The sequence below is a fragment of the Callospermophilus lateralis genome, chromosome 16 (genome assembly GCF_048772815.1).
Source record: "Callospermophilus lateralis isolate mCalLat2 chromosome 16, mCalLat2.hap1, whole genome shotgun sequence".
Taxonomy (NCBI): domain Eukaryota; kingdom Metazoa; phylum Chordata; class Mammalia; order Rodentia; family Sciuridae; genus Callospermophilus; species Callospermophilus lateralis.
The window spans coordinates 37,376,101-37,400,205 of NC_135320.1; the positions used below are offsets into that span (position 1 = coordinate 37,376,101).

The following is a 24,105-nucleotide window of genomic DNA, read 5'->3' on the forward strand; positions in this document are numbered from 1 at the left end:
TTTTGAAGGCTTTCTCAATATGCAATACTTATTATCATGTTGATTTCTTTTATACATGCAATTTAATATAGCATCACTCTCTATTTCCTCAGCCTGTTGTTGTATGGCATCTATGAAACTACATTTTCTTCAGAGTACTTCCAACATCAGCAATTATCTTATGCATGTGTTTGTCAGTCTCTCCTCCAAGAATGTAAACTCTGTGAGAACAGGAGTTTTATGAATACATCTTTCAGTACAGAATGTCTGTAGGAGCTCAATAAATAAAAAGAATGACTTAATTCCCATTGTTAACCTAAGAGGTAGATACTACTGAGCATCCATTTTATAGGCAAACAAATGGAATCTTAATGTTAAATAAACTGGTCCAAAACCCAGTCACTCATCAAAGGCAGGGGAGTTGGGAGCTGGAAAGTAGGACATGCTTTGTTAGAGATGATTACTGAAGCCACTTGGATATTTTAAGTACACAAGTAGAGAACCTGAATTAAGAACAAGTTGCATGGGAGAAAAAAGAAAAAAATGTTAGTGTAAAAGTTTTTATTTTCCAAAGGGAAAACTTATAACTGATGGTTTGATTCTTGAGGCTAAAGAAGAAACCCATGTAGCTAAATATGATCCAGTTTTCCTGCCTGTTGAGCCCTGAAGTCACTGGGCAGTAGAATCAGTTGCCTCAGTGTTAAAAATAAAGTCTTTTGGCATTGCCAAGGGAGGCCGGGACTGAACGGAGTCTCTGGAACTGTAATGTGCCCAAGAGGCCTGGCTATCTGCAGTGAGGGAGAGCTCTGGGAGCAAGCACGAGAGTATTTCAGTCAGTCATAAATTCACTGATTACCTTCCACTGGTGTGTGGTATGTCAAGCATCCTATAAGAAAGAAAGAAAGGGGGACAAAAAAAAAACTATAAAGAAAAAAATGGAAACACAATTGCAAGACACGCTAATACATGCCACTCAATTCCTCCTTCAAGGATACACTTGTTGCCCAGCTGTGGAGTGTGGTCAGCAGACTGCCTCCAGCTGTTAGCTCCTTCATGGTCTGCTATTACTGCAGGAAACTGCAATGCCTGTGGTCACAGCCTTCCCAGGGCAGCCCCTACCTAGTAACTAATAGAGAGAATACCAGTTCTAGAGGTACTCTCTGGGTTGGTTAAGTTTTATCAGGCCTGCATTACAATCTACCATTTCTTTTGTCTTTCCCTACTTTTCTGCCTTTTCCTTTCAAGGTGTGGATCCTTGATTTATAGATTTCTGTGTTCACAGCTTCCTTCTGCATCTGAAAATTCAAGCAATCACAGATTAAAAAATATTAAAATAACATCGCATCTGTACTGAATATGTATAGCATTTTTCAGATTATTCCCTAAACAATACATCATAACTATTTATAGTGCATTAAGTATTATAGGTAGTCTATAGATGATTTATAGTATATGGGAGGATGTATATGGTTATAGGGAAACACTTTGTCATTTTATATGAGGAACTTGAACACCTGCAATTTTGGTATACCTGCAGAGATTCTAAAACCTATCTCCCACCAATACTGAAAAATGATTGCGTATGTCTAGCATTTCCAACCACTTTGAACCTCTGCTTCCATAGAACTCAATCTGCGACACTAAGTTTATTTATTTGGCTAAGATTTCTATATTGGTATGCTAGAACTAAAGGTTCTGGTTATCCAATGAAGACCAAAACATTCATTCAGTTTCTGAACTCATGGTTCTGAAGTTGCAAATGTTAAATAGAGCTTTTTTAAAAATTAAAAAAGTAGCCCCAGCTACTGGGGAGGCTGAGGCAGGATCACTTAGGCCTAGGAGGTTGAGATCAGGTCAACCTGGACAACACAGTGCAACTCAGTCTCAAGGGGGGGGGGGGAAAGAAAAAAAAGACTCCATAAAATTGACAACTTTATTAGCTAGCATTTAAAGTCCTATGTTCTCATGTTAAAATTAAAATAGGGGCATCTACTTTAGAGTTCACTCAGCTATCAAATAACAATAACAATAAAATTGTTGGTTTAACAAAATCTTGACTTCATTTAATCATTTCAAACCTGTATTCTAAGACAGTTGTTTATTAATATCAGTATAAACTAGGTCACTGGAAAATGAGCTGCAAATGGACTTTAGGTATAATTAGGGCAAATGTAAACTTTATTAATGATCTCTTCTTTTTATCTGCCCAGTATCCATCCTTCTTATAAGAGCAGCTTGGTTTTCTGTGATAAGCAGCCTCCCCTCAGCACCATTAGGTTCATGTGGTATACACAGGGAATGTCAGCAACATTTGAGTAAGTGGGAATAGTATTTTTCATCACTTTTCCTGTGGTAACTGGTTTAGAAATGTGTGTAATCCAAGACAGACCAATAATACAGAACTGTTGCTGGAACTACCAGGAAGAGGAATGTCATTCCAGTGGAATCAGAAAGCTGGCAGAATATAAACCTTAAGCATCAAAAGTGGCCATCATTTTGCCTGAGAATGAAGCCAACTCAGAATATTATTACCATTAATCCTAAACACAATACTCACAATGTGCCAGTGTAGAGATTAAGTGCATTGCCCAGGCTACATATAACTGAACTGCACAAGTTGAACCTGAGTTAATATCCCTCATACCATGTACAGTGTTTATCATAAAATTATGGCCAAGAGACTGTTCGAAGACAATTATTTGAGCACGTATAACCAGACTGACCCTGCAGTGTACATACGGATCCTTCACTGAGATAATTCAATAAATTATTTTCCTTTTTGCCAATTCAATCTGGATTGGTTTATATCGTGGAAAACTAAGAGGCCTGACGATATTCCAGATTCATCATTGTGTTTATTTACTATAGAAAGTAGATAGAATCTAAATGCCCAATGACAGAGGTTAAATGATTCTGTAAATAAGAAATGTGCGTACCATCAAAGGAACCAGTATACTGTGATGATCGGTGGGGAAAAAAATGAAAATTTCATTTTTTCCTAAATTTTTGAAGTTTTTAACAATAATGTTTTAAAATTAGAGAAGAAAAAGTAAACTTTGTAATATATGAAAAACTCTTACATTCAAACAACAAAATTCACTGGCTATCTTATTTAAATTAAACCAAAGTTAAACTCAAAAATCCATTTAATCACACAAGGTAAACTATATGATGATGAGTATTTTTCCTGTACTCACCATTATATTCACAGTAGCTTCCTCAGTACCTGGCACCTAAGTGTTTGCTGAATGGAAGGTGAAGAGAAAAATGAACAAGTTTTCCTGTATTTTCACTGTACTATATTTATTCTAGGAAAGTGCTTACTATATAATGAATAACTTGAGACAAATCACTGCTCATGCTAATTCTATTCCACTTTAAGAATTAAAAAAAAAGAAAAAAATTAATATGCTTGTGTTGTGGTTTCACCTGTGAATTACTTCTAATATGTCTGTATATACATGTACATGTATATTTTAATCAAAGCACAATTTATTTTATTTTATATTTTGATTTATTGTTAAAGCACAAAAAAATTGAGATCTTGTTTAAAAATAAGTGCCATTATTTTGTTAAAGTAACTTAAAAACTGTCCAAATATTTTCATGTGATTATTATTTAGCAAAACATTCACTTTTAACTTCTAAGTGAAAAATGCAGAGAAAAGGAGCAAAGTACATCTTGATATGTACTCCTGTATTATTACTATGCTAAAGACCTCTGGTATTTCATAAAACTACCAATATTCTTGCTGAGAACATAAGCTCTGAATCAAAGACTAAAGAGAGAGAGCCAGGAAATAATATTCTTCTTGCCAGGTGTCCCCTGTAGTTTCCAGGCCTCACTTCTAAGCTGCCTTAAGCAATTTTTACTTTTTAAACCTAAGAAGTCAACTGTAAAGGGGTACAACAATTATGGACTGAACCTCTTGAAAACTGGCTTCAGAGAAAAGCTTAAAATTACAATCTTAAAGTTTAAACAGGGTCTTATCATTGTCAGATTATGATATTTTATCATCTTTGAAAATAAATCTATACACATCCCAGTGTAACCCAACTCTTTCTTGGTAGTCATATGACAAAAACTCTCCTTTATTCCTGATATTAAAAATTGAATGCAATAATTTAAAATATTTTACATAATGTATTTTGAATCATGTGGTTTACAGTGATTAGAATTTAGTCATCTCTCCAAAGGAAGAGAAGATGTTGACTGGGAAGTACCAGCCTTATAAGAGACATCTAAATACCATACTTAGGATGACTAATATTAAGAATTTATACATAATACAGTTTCCCTCAAAGGAAACAATTTTACTTTCTAAGGAACATTCACTTCTGACATCTCAATTCCTGATTTCAGTGGCTGTACACTATGTACCTCTGTGCCACACTTAGGACAAGTAAAGTACATGTCAAATAAGAAACTACTCTTAACACAGTAATAACAGAAGATATGTTCACATCCTATAGTGTGAGGCATGGTGGGCCACTCTCCACACAAAGAACATTCTTTGCCACTGGTGGCTAATGTACTGTCACTATTAGAAGCACCAGTAAGAGGGATACACCATGAGGATAACTTGGCTTTCAATTTCTGGATATTGATAAGTGGTAAGAGAAAAATTAGAAACTCAGCAAAACCATGCCAGAGAAGTTCCCTATTCATGTACTCAAAGCCAACTTCTCGGGCATTTTGGGGCCTGCAAAATACAGAATGAATGCCAAGAAGACGTTCTGTCAAAGTTGCAAACTTTCCCCGTTGAAGGAAAATCAAAAAATTAATTAACCCACCTAATTTCAAAAGTCCAACCACAAAATTTGCACACTGTTTAAGTTTCCCAAAGGATGCTAAGTGATGGTTTCGAAACAAATCATAGCATCGTTCTTCTAACCACCTCCCACCAATGGTACAGAGAGCGTACCAGATTTTCTGGTTTTTACTTGGTGGCTGATATCTCAGGCTTGGGGAAAAACTGTCTTTGTACTGAATATTCAAAACTGACTGTCCCACAGTAGCATTTTTAGAGTAGATGGTGAATCTCCACAAAAAAAGCCACAAGAACGCTTTCACTTCTGGTTCAAAGCGAGCAAACAGGCCTGGCTTAAATCCATGAAAACACTGAGTAAACTGGGACCAAACCAGCTGCTCCAGGGCCTTGTTTAGTTCCAGCGCATCCAACTGACTTATTCTGAGTACTCTGTCTGTACCCTTTGTATTCTCTTCTCTGGGTGCCATGTCCTCTCTGAAGGTCTCTAGGAAAAAAAATAAAATTAAGGAATATCATCAAATTGTTATAATATCATACTACCTCTTCTACTTACACTTGGAAAACTAAAACTGATTCACAAATTACACAGGGGCACAGAAGGCAGGCGTTTCAGTAGTGTAAAACCTTAAGGCAGGCAATCACTTCTTACTTGGAACTTCTTTCTCTCTCTTTTCTCTCTTCTTTCTTCCTTTCTTCTGTTCTCCCTTTTCTTTTCTATTACTTTTTGTTTTCTTCTTGGCCCTCCTCATGAAAGGAATGATAGCTAAAAAACAAGAAAAAAGAAAAGAAAAGTTGTTGTACCCTGTTTCTACAAACATACTTCTAAGTAATACTCCTTGTCAGATATTCTAGAAGAAAAATATTAAATCCTCAAACTGTGATGAGGCTCAGTAACATGACTTCTGAAGAAATATATGAATATATGAATATAATGAACTATTCAGAATATACCAATGGATGGTATCTCAGTTTAATTTCTAGTTTTTCTATTGACTCCAAAGGTATAAATAATTTTTCTTCTTTTCTTTCTTTTTCTTTTTTTGTGGTACTGGAGATTAAATCCACAAGCACCATAACACTAAGCTACATGCCAGTCCTATTAATTTTTATTTTGAGACATGACTAAGTTGTTGAGAAACTTGCTAAACTGGTGAGGCTGGCCTCAAACTTGTGAGCCTCTAGAGTCACTCGGATTAGAAACATGCACCACCTCACATAGCTAAAATTCTATTTTTCAAACAGCCACTTAATCTTTCTTAAATACATTTTATGTTTAAATAAGTCAGAAAAATAAATGAACAATGTGTTTATTCTTCTGTTATACTACTGCCAAAAAAAAGCTACTAAATCTTACCATGAAGCCATAAGAATGCAAAAGTGTCATTGTTAAAGTAATAAAAATATATACATCGTGAAATATCTATAATATATAATGACATATGCTATAATAATTTAAAAAATAGATGATGGCAACTAATAGGTGCTAAAGGAAAAAAGTGAAATATAAGAAGCTAATTAATGATTAGCTAGGTATGAATGGCTTAAAACACATCATGTGCAAGCCAACATAATTAAAGTTCTATACTTCAGTATACAGACCAGTTTTGATATTTCAAATTTTGTTATGGACTGACAAATGCTGACAGTGGGAAAAACTGGGTAATATTGGCCAAAGGGTACAAACTTTCAACTATAAGATGAACACGTTCTGGGGAGCTAATATATAGCATGGTGACTACAGTTAATTTTGCATTGTTTACTTGAAATTTGCTAAGACAGTAGATCTTCAGTGTCCCCATCTCTTTCTCTCTCTCACACGCAGCATTTTAAGTAATGATGAGTGATGAATGTGTTAATTTGACTGTGGTAGCCATTTCACAATTCACATGTACATGAAATATTCATTTTGTTTACTTTGAATTTACATAACTTTTATTTGTCTATTACAACTCAATAAAGGTGAAAAAATGTAAATTGGGCTCTCAACACAATAAATTTAATCATGTTTTCAAAGCCTTTGAGAGGTCCACCACTCTAAGATAACACTCAGAGTGGGAGAAGGAGGAATGGATCCTGCTGAGAGTCAACGTTACTAGCCGGCCATGAAATCTTGGACAAATCATTTCAGCTGATCCTCTCTACCTTGGTTTCTTCACTTAAAAAACAAAGGGATGAAGACCAAAAAAAAAAATCACCTTTAAAGTCCTTTCAAATTTTATTATGATTTTAGCCAAAAAGAGATTAAATTTTATTTGTCAGTAGTAAAAGGACTGAGAGGCATATCTTAAAATAAACTTGTACTTCTTGAAGTGGGGAGTACGTTTGACAACAGAAGATGTTTTCAAGGGGTCAGTTTTAACATTACCAGATCCTAGATGACTTAGTGGCAGGAGATTTTTTTGCTCAACAAGATCAAGTACATGAAACAAAAATGACCACTGAATAACAGTGCTGTTTTCTATTAGGCCAGACAGACAACAGGAATGCTTCTCACCCATAAATGCCAAGAGCCTTCTGGGGAGATCTCACCTTTTCCCCTTTCCTGCAGCTCCTTCAAGACTTGACAGCACTCTACTATGGCAATGGAGACTTTTCCCACAAGTTCCTCTTTGAAATCCTTGCCTCATACTTGCTGGGACCTATAAAAAAGAAAGAAGAAGTTAAAAAGAGAGCGCTCCTTTTCCTCATTCTACTGATCCAATGAATTGCTAACACTGTTGATTCTTTGCCAAAGTATTTTGCTAATCCACATATTACCCTATGTCCCCCACAATTTTTCTCTTAAATTCTAGATGTCCCTGACCATTACATCTCATTGGTCTATCTAACTCTGTCACTTTCAGTGCATTCTCCCCACTTCAATGCCAACACAAACCTCCCCAAGCATATCAAGCTTGTTTTCCCTCTTAAAGCACTGACACCTAGTCATAAAATGCCACCTTCTCTTTTTCACCAGTGGATTTTACCATCTCTTCTTTTTGTGTGCAACACAATGTTCCCATTCTTTAACTGAGAAATCTACCCTGTTTTTAGGTATTAGCTCAAGCATCACTTTTTCCTCACTCTCCAAATTTGGATTAGCTGCCCCTTCTACTTCTTTCCATCACATTCTATTCTTCCTCTTCTAGGTCTCTATGCTCTGTATACAAACTAATGTTTAATTTTCTATCTCCTCTACTAGACGATAAGCACTGATGTAATTATCACTGGCATATTTCATAACTGAATACAGTTATATATAGCAACTACCACATTTTCTGGTACACAGAGGATATTCTACAAATACAAGATGAATGGATAAAAGAGTAGGTAGAATGTTTGGGGTAAAAAATACAATTTCTATCCATTAAGCTTTAAAACTATTTCAAATTGTCATACCTAAAACAACACTTATTATTTATGTTACCATGTTTGTGGTATATCTGCTAATTTAATATGTTAGAGCTGGTAATATAATAGTCTCACAGCCAGTCTCAACCCTGAGGAACCTATAATCTACTGAGGCGAGGGCAGGAGGAAAGTAAGGATCCGCTTTACGAAAAAATAAGCTAATACAGTAAGATGCAGTAAGTGATAGGCAAGGGAAATTTCAGAGGACTATGTAAAACAACTTTAAATCAGAAGGTCAGAGAAGGCTTCCTGGAGAGGTAGTATCTAAACAGCAGTGTCAGTCTGGTAAAGGAGAGTAAAAACATTATGCTAAGTAGAGGGAATAACAAAGGAAACGTGCTGGGAGCCATCAGCCAAGTAGGTATGACAATTTCCTTGCCAGCGTACTCCCATGCTGTCTAGTGGAAGGACTCCTGAAAGGTGACCTTGCTCAAGGACCAGGGCAGATCCGTGTTTAGGGTGTTCCCGGTTTAGGATAATAGGAGATTAGGGTGTCCCCCGTTTAGAATAGGGCGTATCCTGCTGCCTGAGTTCCTCTTGAGTTCTTAGGGTCAGACAGTATATTTGGGAGACAGAAGCCCATGAGGTGTGAATTTGGGCAGAGAACGTGGATTCCCCCAGAACGTGTTTGTAGATGGCCAGTGTGAATTCGGGAATAAAGAATTGCTGTTTGAATCTACAAGCTGTGTGGTGGCTCGTGATTTGTGCCCAGCCAGAGACTGCGGCATTTGGTGGCCCGTACGGGGAACGTCTAAAACTTGAAGGTAAGTGAAATTACTCACCCCTGAAGGAGAGCAAAAGAATGGGTGAGCATTTCAAAAAACAATGTGTCCTTCTTTTGATTTATTTTGTTTTTATTTCAAGTTGCCTGTTCCTAGAACTTTCTCAGGCAAACTGGGGAAAATGGTTGGCTCAAGGTTTGAAGTTGTTCGCCTCCGAGGAAGAGAAATTGTTAGAGAAAAAAGGCACCCCAGTAAGACTAAGAACAGCTAGGGCATATGTTGATACAATACAAAAATGCAGCCCATGGCTTTTAAACGAGAAGTTGTTAAATATATCAATGGGACCATCATGGTATCCTGTAGAAGGATTTTTCTTCAACAAGAAAGAGATGGCTAATTCTGTTTACTACATTTGTCTAAGATCTTGGTTTTTACAGACATCTGATTAATTTACAAAGCTAAAGTGTTAAAATATCAACCACTAAATATAAAATCAAGTACTCTTTACTTATTAAGTTCCATAAAGTAATATATTTAATCATTATGTGTGTCTTCATAAATTGGTAAATGGAAAAGGTTTAATATTGCTTTGGTCTGTATCTTTGCTAAAACAAGGTTACTAAGAGTTAAGATTCTATCAGGTGTAATTTATATACAAAGAGTATAAGAAGTTACATTTGGGTTTCAATTATAGTATTATAGTACCATAAAAAACATGAAAGTATTTCATCTTATTTAAGTGGAGTAATTTGTCTAGATCAGAAATTTTATAAGGGTTATTTCAGAATGTGAATTTATAAAAAGGGTTAATGGTTTAAAAAGAGATATAAAAAGATTCAAGATGTGAAAATATATTTTAATATGGAAGGTTAAAAGAAAAAGAAATGTTTCTAGATGAGATAATCTCTGTGTGGTAAAGTAACAAGTTGTAAAATGCCATTTTAAAAAATTTTGAGGAAACTAGACTTACTTTAAAAGCTTGAGAAAGGAAGAAAGAAAAAAAAAAGGTATTTGTACATGGCAGATTGAGACAAAGCTTCTTAATGGAGTAAAAAAGGCCTTTGGTTGAAGGGCAGCCATGTAAACTAACATGAAAGCGATTTAAACAGAATCTAAGCCTCGTTTAAAAGAGTGAAGCTGTAGGTGGTGAAAAAGTACATTTAAAAGTACAGAATAGTTGATAATTGGAAGGCTTTAAAAGGTTAATTTGAAGGTGGTTAAGATGCCTTCATGACGGAGGATAGAAAATGCAAAAAGTTAAGACAACTATAAGATACAGATATTCAAGATAGAATTAAAACGTACTTATTAAAGGAAAAAGAGGGAATTGGAAAGGGGTATATACCCCCAAAGATAAATTTAAAATAACCCTTTTTACTCTAAACTTTTTAAATTTCGATTCATCAGGACTTAGTGCCGCGGAAAGGCATATGTATCCAAAAAATGTACATAAGCCTAAGGTACTTTGGAAAGATATTCTAACAGGACAATGGAAAGGTCCTGACCCAGTGATTGTCTGGAGTCGGGGTTCTGTTTTTGTTTTTCCACAGGGAGAACAGCAGCCGATTTGGATTCCAGAAAGACTAACTAAAACGATTTCTACAGATCGAAAAGAAGATGATTTGACTCAAATCCATAACAGCTGATATCCAGAACTCCAGCTTGGCCATTCTTACATCTGCGACAGTGATTAACCAGGATGTTTTATTCAGTATCTATTTTATTATTGCATTTTTCCACATCATAAGGTTCTATTTTTATTTTTTGAGTTCATACAAACCTAGGTTAATATTTTTCTGATCAGTTTTTTGACTGGAGTTTTTAAACATTGCAATGGAGATTTCACCTAGGTAAAGCTACAAGGCCTTTATTATTATCTTATGTGTTGTATGTTTGTTTGCACATTTGTGTTTTGTGTTGTATGTCTGTGTGTGTGTATGTCCATATTTCATATATGAGGAGCGCTCATGAAAAATGGATCCAAATTATTATTTTTTTTATTCACGTGATTTAAATGGCTTAATTTAAATTAGGTAAACAGCTGTTAAGGATTGTTTTTAAAGGTGGTTAACAGATCTGCTTGTTTACTAATTTAAATCAGGTAAACAGCTGTTAAGGATTGTTTTTTAAGGAGGTTAACAGATCTGTTTGTTTACTTTCACCTTTCCTTTTCATTATATTTAATAATTCTTTTCAGGATAATGTCTCTTTAGCATCATTGCCAGAATTCCTATCTTCATCCCAATGAATATAACTCAACAAGTATGCTCAATCAAGGAGTCAACTTACTTTGGGAGGAAACGGACTTTGGGAGGAGACGGACATATTGATAGATTCCTCCACTTTGAACCGCTTGCAGAACTTGCCTGGACTATGAAACTATCGTTTAGTGCAGCAAATTGTGGTAATGCTGGCATATCTTTGCTGATGGTGTCACCAGTGATGCAATTTTTATTTCCTTGCCAGCGCACCACATGTTAATTGTGGTAATGCTGGCATATCTTTGCTGATGGTGTCACCAGTGATGCAATTTTTCCAAAGGAACTGTCAATTGGCTTGGTGTCGTGGCATTTCTGTATCCTCCTCCCTTCTGGTAGTGATGGTCTAAAATTTGGGGGCCAATGGCTATATGCTGGACCGGTAGTCAGTGACGGGTATGATCCAATTGCAGTGGTATCAACCTAAAACAGAAGGCTGACGCCTAAAGGTCAGTTTTCCAATGACGGGTAAGACCCATATGTTGAATTGGACAACCTACCAGGCACGGTCCTTAAGCCACATTAACCTCACTCCCCCACTGGCACCAAGGCCAAATTTGGGGGCCAACAGAGGTGAGGCAAAGAACCTCACCCCCCCACTGGTGCATAGACCTATCCACAAGTATGGCTGTATGCTGGACCGGTAATCAGTGACGGGTATGATCCAGTTGCAGTGGTATCAACCTAAGACAGGAGGCTGACGCCTAAAGGTCAGTTTTCCAATGACGGGTAAGAACCATATGTTGAACTGGACAACCTACCAGGCACAGTCCTTAAGCCACATTACTTGTTGTTTAATTAATCAGAAGGGGGGAGATGCTGGGAGCCAGCAGCCAAGTAGGTATGACAATTTCCTTGCCAGCGTACTCCCATGCTGTCTAGTGGAAGGACTCCTGAAAGGTGACCTTGCTCAAGGACCAGGGCAGATCCGTGTTTAGGGTGTTCCAGGTTTAGGATAATAGGAGATTAGGGTGTTCCCCGTTTAGAATAGGGCGTATCCTGCTGCCCAAGTTCCTCTTGAGTTCTTAGGGTCAGACAGTATACTTGGGAGACAGAAGCCCAGGAGGTGTGGATTTGGGCAGAGAACGTGGATTCCCCCAGAACGTGTTTGTAGATGGCCGGTGTGAATTTGGGAATAAAGAACTGCTGTTTGAATCTACAAGCTGTGTGGTGGCTCGTGATTTGTGCCCAGCCAGAGACTGCGGCAGAAATGGAGATGCAAGAACAAGAGATAAGGCTTGAAGGAAAGCAGAAAACATATCCTAAAGGTGTGAAAAGTCACACTGAAGAGGTTACATGTCCTCAAGAAAGTAATGGAGAGCCAGTGAAAAGTTGTAAACAAGGAACTAATCAGATCTGCATTTCAGACTGCTTTTTCTGGCCACCAGAGAATGGATATGAGGCTGTGAGTAGGATTGGAGGCATAGTGCCCAGTTAAGAGGTTGTAAAGATGATCTAGTGAGAAATTAATATGGTCTAATAATTAGACAAGTATCAATGTGTGATAAAAAGAAAAAGACATCTTTGAAAGCTATGAGGTAGTAAATTGATGCTATTTGGTAAGAACTGAGTAAAAAAATATTGACTTGAAAAACTGAGCAAATGGTAATCCAATTCTCTGAAACAGTAAGGAAAAGATAATACGTGCAATTTTAAAAATCTGAGACTCATATGAGACATCTAAATGAAAAAGTTCAGTAGGCAGAATATAGGAGAGAAAATACAGATTGAGATTTCTGTAAATCTGGGGCCCTTTTGGTAGGTAGGCCCAATATCTATTTGATCTAATTAAATGCTAAAATTACGAAGGCAGTGATCTAAATAAAATAGGTAGATCCTATTTATAATGCCTTCAGCTTTCTTTGTATAAATATCTTATTTTAATAGTTTGAGACAAAGATACACATATTTATATATCTCAAGGCATTCAATTTTGTATGTTGTGATCTTCATCACAACCCTTTAGTATCATTGTCCCTCTCATCTAGTGGGTTTTAAACTTAAAAGAATTCATCAGAATTACTTAGAGAACTTGTTAGACTGCTGAGCCTCATTTCCAGGATCTGTGATTCAATAGATATGCAGTGGGACCTAAGAATTTACATATTTAATAAATTCTCTGATGATGTTGAGAACTACTGGACTAATCAATTTCAAAGCAAAATCCTTTTTTTTTTTTTTTTCAAATCTTTCATGGACACAGGGTTCCCTATCTTCTATTAAGTAGTCCTTGTGAGATTAAGATAATTCACTGATTCCACAAACTCTGTTAAGTATGGGGTACATCCTGGTTGCAACAGGTGCTTGGGTGCACTCTAAGAAGGGAGGCAGACAAATACACAGACAACTAAGGCCACAACAGAAGTGTATAGCATCCCAGATTCTCAAAGGCATAAATAATATTTCAACAAAAATTTCAAATTCCAAACATACACAAATCAGTAAGGTTATTAGTTTTCTTCCTTTTTCCTGCACTTAACAAATTTTCTCTAATTTATTTACATCATTTATGGAACCGAAGGAAAAAACACAAAAAACATTATACGTTAAACCAAACTAACAAAATTATCTGCCCGTATTTACCAAATTACCTTATTTTAACTCTCAGGATAAAACACCAAGATCTCACACCTAAGGTCGCCCCAGCCTGTCTCCATCTCTGCAGCCTCATAACCCACCATTCCCCAAAGGAGCCTTTAGCTCCAGAGCATCTTTCAGTCACACCTTTGTGCCTTTTCTCATATACCTAAACTACTTATCTTCCTTTCCAGCTAGTTTCACTTCTCTGAACTATCTCTGCCTTTCCACATTCCAACTCTATTTCAACATTCTCTGTGAAAACTTCTTCGTAATTATCCCCAGTTCCCATTGATCCTTAGGGTTTTTAACTCCAGCAGCAACTATTTATGCCATTTACTTGGGCTCTTAAGTGTTTGTACTATGATTCCTATCATGAGAATACATTTTCTTTCCTTAAACATAAGTTAGTTAAGAAGAAATGCCTTATTTCTCAAATCACTTGCCACCTACAAACTGCCACACCAAACTCAGTTTTCCTCAAGCAAAATTCTATAATTCAGGATGTCGGAATGTGGCATAAGTAATTCTTCTATTGTAAGAGCATCTATGACTCTGAATATTCTCCAGATTTCATATTCTATGGTCAGCAAGATAAGGGGAACTCTCTTATTGTCAAACTACTTTTGGAAAGTTCTAACCATACTTGATACCAATGTAATTTCAACAGTCTGATCGCACAGTCCCAGTGTTGGATCAGATGGCTTTCCTTTGGATTGCCTTAACTAGAGTCCAGAGAGTTCCAGATTGTCGCTGATGAATATCAAATCTTATAGTTCTAGAATTTACAGTAATGATGGGCTCATAGTAGCTGCTCAGTGTTTGCTGAACTTACATGCAATACAATGACTAGTCTGGTAGCTAATCAGTGTACACACTCCACAGCCTGTGAGTGCATCCAGATGAATTGGATGAGTTGGGAAGATATCTGGTTCTCAGGTTCCTTATTAATATTTAGTGAGAAACTCATTAAAGGGAGTGGTCTTTCAGAGGGATCAGGCATTTCAAAACACTCCTATCTGCAAGAATCATACTTTAGAACATTTAGTTAAGATAGAAATGTTTAATGACTGCCAGAAAAGGAGACTTAACACAGTGTCTAACAGATCTAATATTTAACAATACTTTATAAAAGAAATTCTCTTATCCTTTCTGTTACAGTTTAACATTTTTTTCTTTCCTTTTTTCCTCCCTAGGGCTGGCCTCAGTGTAGATTAGGAACAGCTGGGCTCACTCTCTTCCTTGCTTAAGATTCTTTTATCTACCCAAAAGACTTATTATTAAACTACTCTTCAGTCTTTTCTCCTTCAGACAAATAATGGTTCTCTAATTTTTGTCTTAGGCCTTATTTTCCCAAACTAGTTATTTTTGCGACTTCTTTTAGTTATAAACATAGAGTAAACACTGTCCATTACACATCACAGTTCAACAACGTGTAATACTTCCACCATGCTCTACATTCTTCTTCAGGCAACTGTGAAGGAGTGGAAAAAGCTGATTTATAATCAAACAAGCCTAAAGTCAAGTTCCAGTTCTGGCACTTATGTGCTATGTACTTTAAAAAAAATCATTAGCATTAGAGTCTTCTCTGAAAAGTGGGAAAAATCATTAGCATTAGAGTCTTCTCTGAAAAGTGGGAAATAACAGCTACCTCATCAGGTTGTTGAGATTAAACTAGATGTTATGGAAATGGTTTGGAAACTGTAAAGCAGTATTATTACTATATTGTTGATGCTTTAGTTAGGGATGAGCATAAAAAGAACAAGACTTGAAATGATTTTGGCAAATCTCATTTTAAAAGACTGAAATCTTAATTACTAATACTAATACCTTAGTAAACCTGTGTAAAAGGAATTTTCCCCCAGGAAGTAGTGACTATACCACGAAAATATAATTGTGGGTAATCCATGAACATGATGTCACCACTATGTGTACATGTAGGAGGGAAAGGCAGGAGGAGCAGGGACATGATCCAATGGGGCATATCCAACTTTTAACTTGCATCTTGTCTGAAAGCAGATATAGCAGGATTTCTACAGAACAGGGATGGGTTCTAGTTCCCTTGGCTACTTAATCCCCACTAACATGGCTGTGACTATTATCTAGAAATAAAGAAACCTCAGGAATGCACACTGATAATATCTGACTCTAGGGTGCTCTGCTCCACAGGACACAGTACAGACAGTCCAAGACAAACTTGCAACCTTGGGTTCTTCATCAACATATAACTACATTTAGTTTCCCTCTCCCTCATCCCAATTCTACCCAGCCCTCTCCCAACCAGAAGTTCAATTAATCAGATTATAAAATTCTCTTCCTTCCACTGTTATGTAATAAGATTCTTCCACAAATGGTGTGAAACACAGAAAAATGCCTTTAAATCACATAAAATTATTCATAATATAATGCAAACAGTTTGTTTTTTAGTTAATTCTAATTCTCTGACAAATAGTTCTTCAACTGAACCAATATTTATTGAGAATCTATCAAACGTGGGGCATTCTCCTAGGTACCGGAGAGTCTACATAAATATTTAACTGTCAGTTAACTTCCTTTGATTCAAGCATTTTAAAAGAAATAGGATGCTATTGTAATCAGGACTGTCCATTGATCTCCGAAGTAAAAAATGGATCTTAAATATGAAAACACTATAAAAGTTCACAAAACTCTCCAAATAGAAAAGAGAAAAATTATATTTGGGGCAAGGGAACAGGTTATGCAAAAGCCCTGAAATGTGTGAGCTCTTGGCCATGGTCTAGCTGGAGAAGGGTATCACTGTGAGCTGTGTGTTCTTGGTTATTTAGCCTACATTAGTGAGGTTGCATTTGTCATCTGGAAGTGAAAGAAAAGACATCTGCCATGATCAGAGTGTCTGAGGGCCAGTTTAATCATATTATAAAAAGCATTTATGTTAAGGCAACTGCATTGATTCTGTAGGCATGAGTAATCATTGAAGAGATATAACAGTATAAATTTTAAAAGATTAATCTAATGGCAGAGTTCAATAAGACTGAATCAAAGGAAAACTGTTGTTCCAGGAGACCAGATATAGGATTCCTACAATTCAAAATCAAGATGCTAACAACTTTCTGGTTAAGTCAAAGTAATTTAACTTACTTCACTAAGAACTATGGCAATCAAAAAGGAGATTACAACACCCTTACCCTGGATCAAAAAAAATCCTCTATAAATTTGGTAAGTCACTATTTTCCTGACTTCTGTTATTATACCGATTGCCAGTACTAATGCCCAAACACTGGTCAGTCTATTTCTACTTTACTTTCAAGAATTTAAATAATCTTTAACAATTACGATATTATTGGTACTTTTAGATTAGTACCTAGTTTCCTTAATGTAGGCTCAAACTTGAACAGTAAAAAAAAAAAAAAAAAGTAACTTTTTAAAGTTGGAATTGTTCTGAATCCAAACACTATCAGGTTTAATTCAAATTGATTTTTGTCAAAGAGCCAAAAACAATGTTTCTCCCTATTCTTACTTTTAATATGTGATCCTGCGACTCACTCTCCCCCATTTTCTAAAGTATATTACTTTAAGATTCTAAAAGGCTAACCAAGAGGGAAACATTTATTATCCATGCAAAGACAAACATAAAAGTCAATAATTAAAGTGATGATTTAGAATAAAGAACATTGGGGTTAAAGAAGGATTCTACTGTGTTAAGGATATGTGAAAAAGATGCTTAAGGCAAAATTATGCCCAGATAAAAAGTATATCTACTTGTGTTAGTGTGATTAACTTGTCACATAAATATGTTTAAGACAAAGTGATCCAGCACTACAAACTATTAAAAAGGTCTCCTGCTGACATTTTATCACTAGACATGTCACATTGCTTTTCCTTCATAGGGGGAAAAAAAACTGAAATTTGCTTACAAAGAGTAGCAACATAATGACCTTATTGCTTAAATAACTTACACTTTCCTTTTATGTTTTACATTTCCCCAAACTGAAACTTTTTCATCTACATCTCAAGTAAACAAATGACTATCTCACTGAGGAAGAAAGAAAATTCAGGATGTACAGTACAGCTTTTATTGAGTATAGTACAAATAATGAATGAATATATTTTATTTAAGAACATGTTATTGACAGAAATCTATCAATAATAATGTGGGTATTGTCAAGGGCTCGTCAATATTAATGTAATTATGATTAAGGGGATAACATGGATTTTCACTATAATACCAAGTAACATCTCCTACATTGCTGCTATCAATATACACATTATTATTGACCTGCTTCGAGACACTCAGTACTGGATGTATTACCATTAAACATATTTGTCAATGTATACTGCCGACAAAAATTCTACATTTAAATTTACAGCCTTGTAAACTTTATCAGCAGAAACATGTGATTTACAATTAATCTGAATGTTATCATACTCACCCATGTACCCCTTGTCAGACTGTTCTTTTTCAGTTTCACAATAATTGACTAATTTTTAGAATGACAATGCTGCCAAATCGAAGTAGATGGGACCAGATATTCATTTTTATCCCTCTGTAGGTTTTTAAAAGTTTTAGAGTAAGATTTCATATGAGGTATGTGAATAAAACACTATTACTGGAGATCTTAAGTTTTGAACCTATACTCTACTATTTTATTTCCTTTGTGTAGTCAGATAGATTTACTGTCCATTGTATTGAAATCAATACTAATAAAGGGGACATGCATCAAAGAGGGATTTAACAGGACACCGATTCCCAGAACACATTTCAAACATGAGCAGAACAGAAAAAGCTATGGCTGAGACCCATTAGTACACTGTGACCTCTGGCACACTGAACAGGCCTAGAAATCAACAACTCTTAAGTTCAAATCCCACTTCTGCCACAGACTTGCTAAGTGACTTGTCACTACTCTGTTTTTCTTCCCTTTCACTCTATCTAAACTAAGTTTCAATAGTTTATAAATAGCTGAAGTTATAAATCCTAATGATACTCATCTGGATATAGCCAAGACATGAGAAATGTTCAAATTAAATTTCTCCTAACTTCAATGAAATCCTCATCAAAATTGATGTAAGAGCTCTTTCTCTCTTTTGAGGGTGGAGGGGGTATATAACAAATTTTTCTAAAAAAACTTCTCATGTATATATGAAAGATAAGCTTCAAATAACATACTTATCTCAAAATAATTTAGAGTGACTGCAGCTTGCCACAAAAGGGAAAAATAATTATATTTTTTCATTTAGAGAAAACTCAGAACAAATACAATGTTCAAGATTATAATCTGCCTTATACAATAAACAGTGCCTTATTTTAGCTATAGTGTACTTGATCAAGTATTTAAAAATTACACAAAATAATCTTTTTAAACCTTAAAACACGATTTATAATATCTTGTTCTTGTTTCACAAATATGTTTTCAAGAGAACACCAAGGTTTTTATACTCTTCTCTTTCGGAAAATTGTTATTTCTGAGTCTTTGGAAGAGAAAGCATATTGGAGGAACAAACAGTTGTTTTTATGAAAAAGGGGAAGAGGGTTAACCAGGCTTTGATTAGTTTTGTGTTCTAACCCAGGTCACTTAGGTTGTGTGGCTGGACAAAGTCATTTTGCCATACTATCATCTTCATCCATTGAGGTAGACGGGGGAAGCCAATGTAAAAAGTCTACTACCTACCTAGAATTCTTACAGGAACTGTTTTAGGAAATCCTGAAAAGGGAAGGAAATTTAAAAAACAGCCATTTCCAACTGCAAAAATGATAATGCTGAACACTGAGTTTGGAAAATGCTAAAAAGAGAAATCAGAGCAGGACAGGTGAGAAAGAACCTTCACAGAAAGAGGGAAACATTAGGAAGACAATCCCAATGAACTTGTTAGTTTACAACTATAATGAACATATACTACTTATTTATCAGTTATTGAGTGCTAACAAGTGACTACTATAGCTAATTGCCATGTACAAAATTAAATATTAAATCACTTAATCCTTGTAATACTAAGAAAAACGTTCTTTTATTATTTTTACTCTAAAGTAAAAACCCGGGGGAACAAAGAGATTATATGAGTAGTATAAAATAACTCAGCTGGAAGTGGCACAGCTGTGCTGTGAACCAGTGTTGTATACTGATAGGTGTTTTTTGGCCTAAAAGGCAAACATAAACACTTTAGGATAGACATGCAAGATGTAGTTATTTTAAGAGGATAAGTATTAAGAGTAGAGACATAAACTACAGCAAAAATTCTAATCCAAGGATGAACAAACAAGCTACATGATATGCATGGTGTAACTGGATATTTAGAATGTCCTATACATTTAAGAAGGATCTTATTGCTCTATGTATATATGTGACTGTATGACCAATGTGATTCTGCAACCTGTACACTCAGAAAAATGAGAAATTATACCCCATTTGAGTCAAATGTATGATATGTCAAAATCATTGTACTGTCATGTGTAACTAATTAAACCAAATAAAAAATAAAAAAAGAAGGGTCTTTACAATCCAAGTGTTTAATAGAATTCCATGTCTTGAAAATTATTGGAATACACATTCAATGGCACCTTTTATGGTACTGAAGAATGTGGAAATTTCTTCAAACAAACAAATCAGCAGTGGAATAAGAGGCATGGTAGCACATGCTTGTCATCCCAGTGGCTTGGGAGGCTGAGGCAGAAAGATCCCAAGTTTGAGGCCAGCCTCATCAACTGAGTAAGACTCTAAGCTACTAGCAAGAGCCTATCTCAAAATAAAAAAAAATAATAAAAACAAGTTGGGGATGTGCTCAGTGGTCAAGTATTCCTGGGTTCAATCCCCAACACTAAAAGCAAAAACAAACCCCAAAAGAGGAACCACAAGGTAATACACATTATTTATAAGGCACCACATATCTTTTTTAAATTCTTTATCTCATTGGATCCATACAACACAGTATTATCATCTCTATTTTAAGAATATACAAATTAAAGCTTGAGAAGATTAATTATCTAAGGTCAAGCTGGCAATTACTGACTTTCCGGCAAATACTAGAAAAACTGGAACATAGAAAGAAATGAGTACAATGGATATCTGGTAAGCATGGATCAAATTTAATTCCACAGGATGCAAAGCAAAAAATTCTCCCCTCTTTGGAGTCATCCTGGGGTATGTGAATAAAATACTATTACTGGAGATCTTAAGTTTTGAACCTACACTCTACTATTTTATTTCCTTTGTGTAGTCAGATGGAAAAAGAAAAGGAATGCAGTAAAGTTGCCATGCTGCCTGGGATGTATCTAATCTACATTACCTCTTCTTTTTTTTTTTTTTTTTATTAAGTGTGGTCAAAGGACAATTCAAAGGAATTGAATGTCAAATCTGAACAGATTTGAAATAAATAGGCACTTCATCATTTACCTATTATGAACACATACTATATATGCAATGTAGAGGCGATACCAACTCATCCATTGAACACTGGAAGGGAGAGATCATGACTGAGACAGAATGACTTCACAGCTCTTGGTTTTTGTATTTTAATAGTAAGGAAAAAGAAATGACAACATTTTATCTCACCTTACCTTATGGAATTTTATCTTAACTGACAAGCAGGTAAGAAGGCAGAGTTCTTATGTAAAGAAAATTGATTAAATAGAGTAAAAAACAATATAGAAAAGGATATTTTGATTGTATAGATGGGAATATGGTAAGAAAATAAACACATACTACCCTTCCCTGCCTCCATTATTACATATAGAAACCACGGGGCCAGGCTTTAAAAGGGCAGTGCCAGGTTAATGGACATGGGGCAAATAGACCAATTTCAGGACTTTTCTCCTAATTCTTCTACATTTTGATGAGTGGAAGAGAGACATAGAATGCTTAGAAACTACTATCATTTCACATGAAAAAGATCAAGAGAACATGTAATTTATTTCTTGGTTGTCCAACCTAGGTCATCAAGAGAAGAAAAAAGGAAGCAACTGAGAGTAGAACTTTTGTCTGGAAACAGACTATGTACACAGTACACACTTTTCTTGTGTAATAGGAATCTGAACACAAGGTTTATGGGCAAGAGGAGCAGAAACTTTAAAATTACATGATGCTGTGAGGAAAAGATGGGGCTACAACTTTACTAAACATGTCACAATGGGCAAGTCCACTAACATATTGTAAGGTTCATACTGAATATGTAAAATGGAAAATACTTATGCTCCTTATTGCAAGGATTATTGTGAGCACCAATACAGAATTTAGAAAACTTTAATAATCAAATGAATGTATGTCGAATACAAATGAACAACTGTCCTAAGAAAAAAGAATTTCAATGCTAGAAGGAAAGGCAGATCATTTAGTCTAATATATAAATTAAGCACTGGGGCTGAAGCTCAGTGGTAGAGCGCCTGCCACACCTTTGAGGCACTGGGTTTGATCCTCAGCACCACATAGAAATAAATAAATCAAGATATTGCATCCATCTACAACTAAAAACAAAAAAAAATTTAAAAAGATATGAATCGTTTTAAGCAGGAACCCTGTTATAAAAACACAACACATAAATAGCTGCTCTTGTTAATATACAGCTGACATTTGGCTTGCTTTGTCTCTGTTCTGCATGGCTCCAGGAACTTTCTACAGCATTTTTTTATGAAACAATTTTAAGCCCACAGAGCTATTTCTAACTTCTAAAAATGAAGAGAATTAAGTTGAAGCGGTAAAGTTCCACAAAGGCAAACCAGAATAAGGACTAGAACCCAAATCGCCTGACTTTGTTTAGTATTCTATGTTCCAACACTTTTATTTTCTTTTTAAAGAATAAATAAATAAAATAGAGGTTCTTCTTTACGTTCAGTAATTTCACTATCTCCCTTCTTTCAAAGGCCTCAAGATCACTGAACTCTTATCTATCTGGATACAAGTAACTGATATTATTGGCAAGATCAGAGTAGTTTAACATACAAGTAGGTGGTTAGTTAGAAATTGTGCTGGAGGGAGCCTCAGTCTCCTTGTAATGGCTAAAAATTGTCTACATAAAAATTTGCAAGGGACACCACAGAATACAAAAAACACGTTAGACCTGAACTTTCAACTACCAGGTCTCATTCTGTGAAAAGCCTTTTACTAAAATGTTGCATGTACAGAAAATGGTCCCTAACTAAATACGCAAACAATGACTTTTAAAGACTCAAAGGAAAATGCTCAGGATTTTCACATTCCTGATAAGGAATCAACAAGAAATAAACTCAACTCCGCAATTTTATAAGAAAATTCTCAGTATCTCCTCCCATAAGAAAACCAAAACTTCTAAGCAAATGGGTTTTCACTTAAGTTACTCAATTTTTTTGTACCACATGTAACCCTTTATAAGAGTCCTCGGATTTTACTGAAAGCTTGGATCCTGGATGATTCTTAGAAAGACTTTGATAAGAAGTAAATCTTTTCACGAGGAAAACACATCAAAGTCCGTCTCTAAAAAAGGCAATTCGTGGAATGCAGAGGGGTTCAATTCTAGCTGCGTGTTCCCCCACCCTTAATGGCGCGAACCTATGAACATCTGTAGGCGTTTGTAATTGATTACAGCGTTTCCCGAAATCAAGACACTTTGATTTGCCTCTTCCAGGACGACAGGAAGCCAATAAACAGGGAAACTGAAGCAAAGGGCGAGAATTACAAGGCCGTGAAACTCCAAGACCTCCCGGCTGTAAGCAGGACCTCAGGTTTGCACTCGGGCGCTCTCGGGCAGACACTGACCTTAGGAGTCTGCGGAACGCCCACGCTCCACGTAACTTTTTCTGAAACATACTCTGGAAAGCTTGGCTTTTTCCTAGCAGAATGTGGGTTATCCGGGCTTCCGGAACTCGCGGGCTTCCGGAGCGACGCAGGACCCGGAAGTGGCTGGGAAAAAAAAAAAAAAAAAAAGGAAATAACACCACCCGTGAGCACTACGCTTTAGAGCAGTGCAGAGGGCCCGAGAGGGCCCCGAGATGGAGAACTCGCAGGAGCCGAAGGGCCGAAGAGCCGAAGGGCCGAAGAGGACACCTCGCGCACGGTGATTGGTTGGAGAAAACGTCTCTGATTGGCAGAAGAGTCACGAACCGGTCAGCCCCGGGTCGGGGGCCGGGCGTGAAGAGGTTACAGTGTCCAGGGGCCGCCGGGAAGCTGGGGCTCTCGGGGGCAGGGCTTTAGCTGCGGGCGGCCGCCACAGCGGGCGCCCGGAGAAGCGCCGCCGGGTGGCGGTGAGGTGCCTCCGCAACTCGGGGTCTCCTTGTTCGCCCTGAGCGGCCTGCTGCGGGACGACCTCGTGAGGCGGGAACCCTCGGGCCGGGTGGCTGTGTCCGGACTAGGACAGTAGGGCGGTGCGTGCAGACAAACCTTTACCGCGGGCTCCGGAAGGCAGGTCGACCGCCGTGCAGAGATGCGCCCGAGGGCCCGGTAAATTCAGGGTAGTGGTCTCTTGG

At 36.5% G+C, this 24,105-nt stretch overlaps 1 protein-coding gene across 1 annotated transcript; it reads right to left on the reverse strand.

The window, feature by feature from the left end:
- Window positions 1-1,898: 1,898 nt before the first annotated feature.
- Pex2 (peroxisomal biogenesis factor 2) lies at window positions 1,899-23,639 on the reverse strand. The gene is made up of 4 exons (XM_076836160.1): window positions 23,399-23,639; window positions 7,280-7,389; window positions 5,400-5,513; window positions 1,899-5,234 (listed from the first exon to the last, which is right to left on the reverse strand). Exons 3-4 carry the CDS (start codon window positions 5,497-5,499, stop codon window positions 4,300-4,302), a joined length of 1,035 nt encoding a protein of 344 aa, XP_076692275.1. The 5' UTR covers window positions 5,500-5,513; window positions 7,280-7,389; window positions 23,399-23,639; the 3' UTR covers window positions 1,899-4,299.
- Between the last annotated feature and the right edge of the window lie 466 nt (window positions 23,640-24,105).

Excerpts from the sequence above, each read along its gene's own strand:
- Pex2 (XM_076836160.1), bottom strand. The coding sequence starts at position 5,499 with ATGAGGAGGGCCAAGAAGAAAACAAAAAGTAATAGAAAAGAAAAGGGA. Across the intron at positions 5,235-5,399 it reads GAGAGAGAAAGAAGTTCCAA|AGACCTTCAGAGAGGACATG; the intron begins GTAAGAAGTGAT and ends TTTTTTTCCTAG.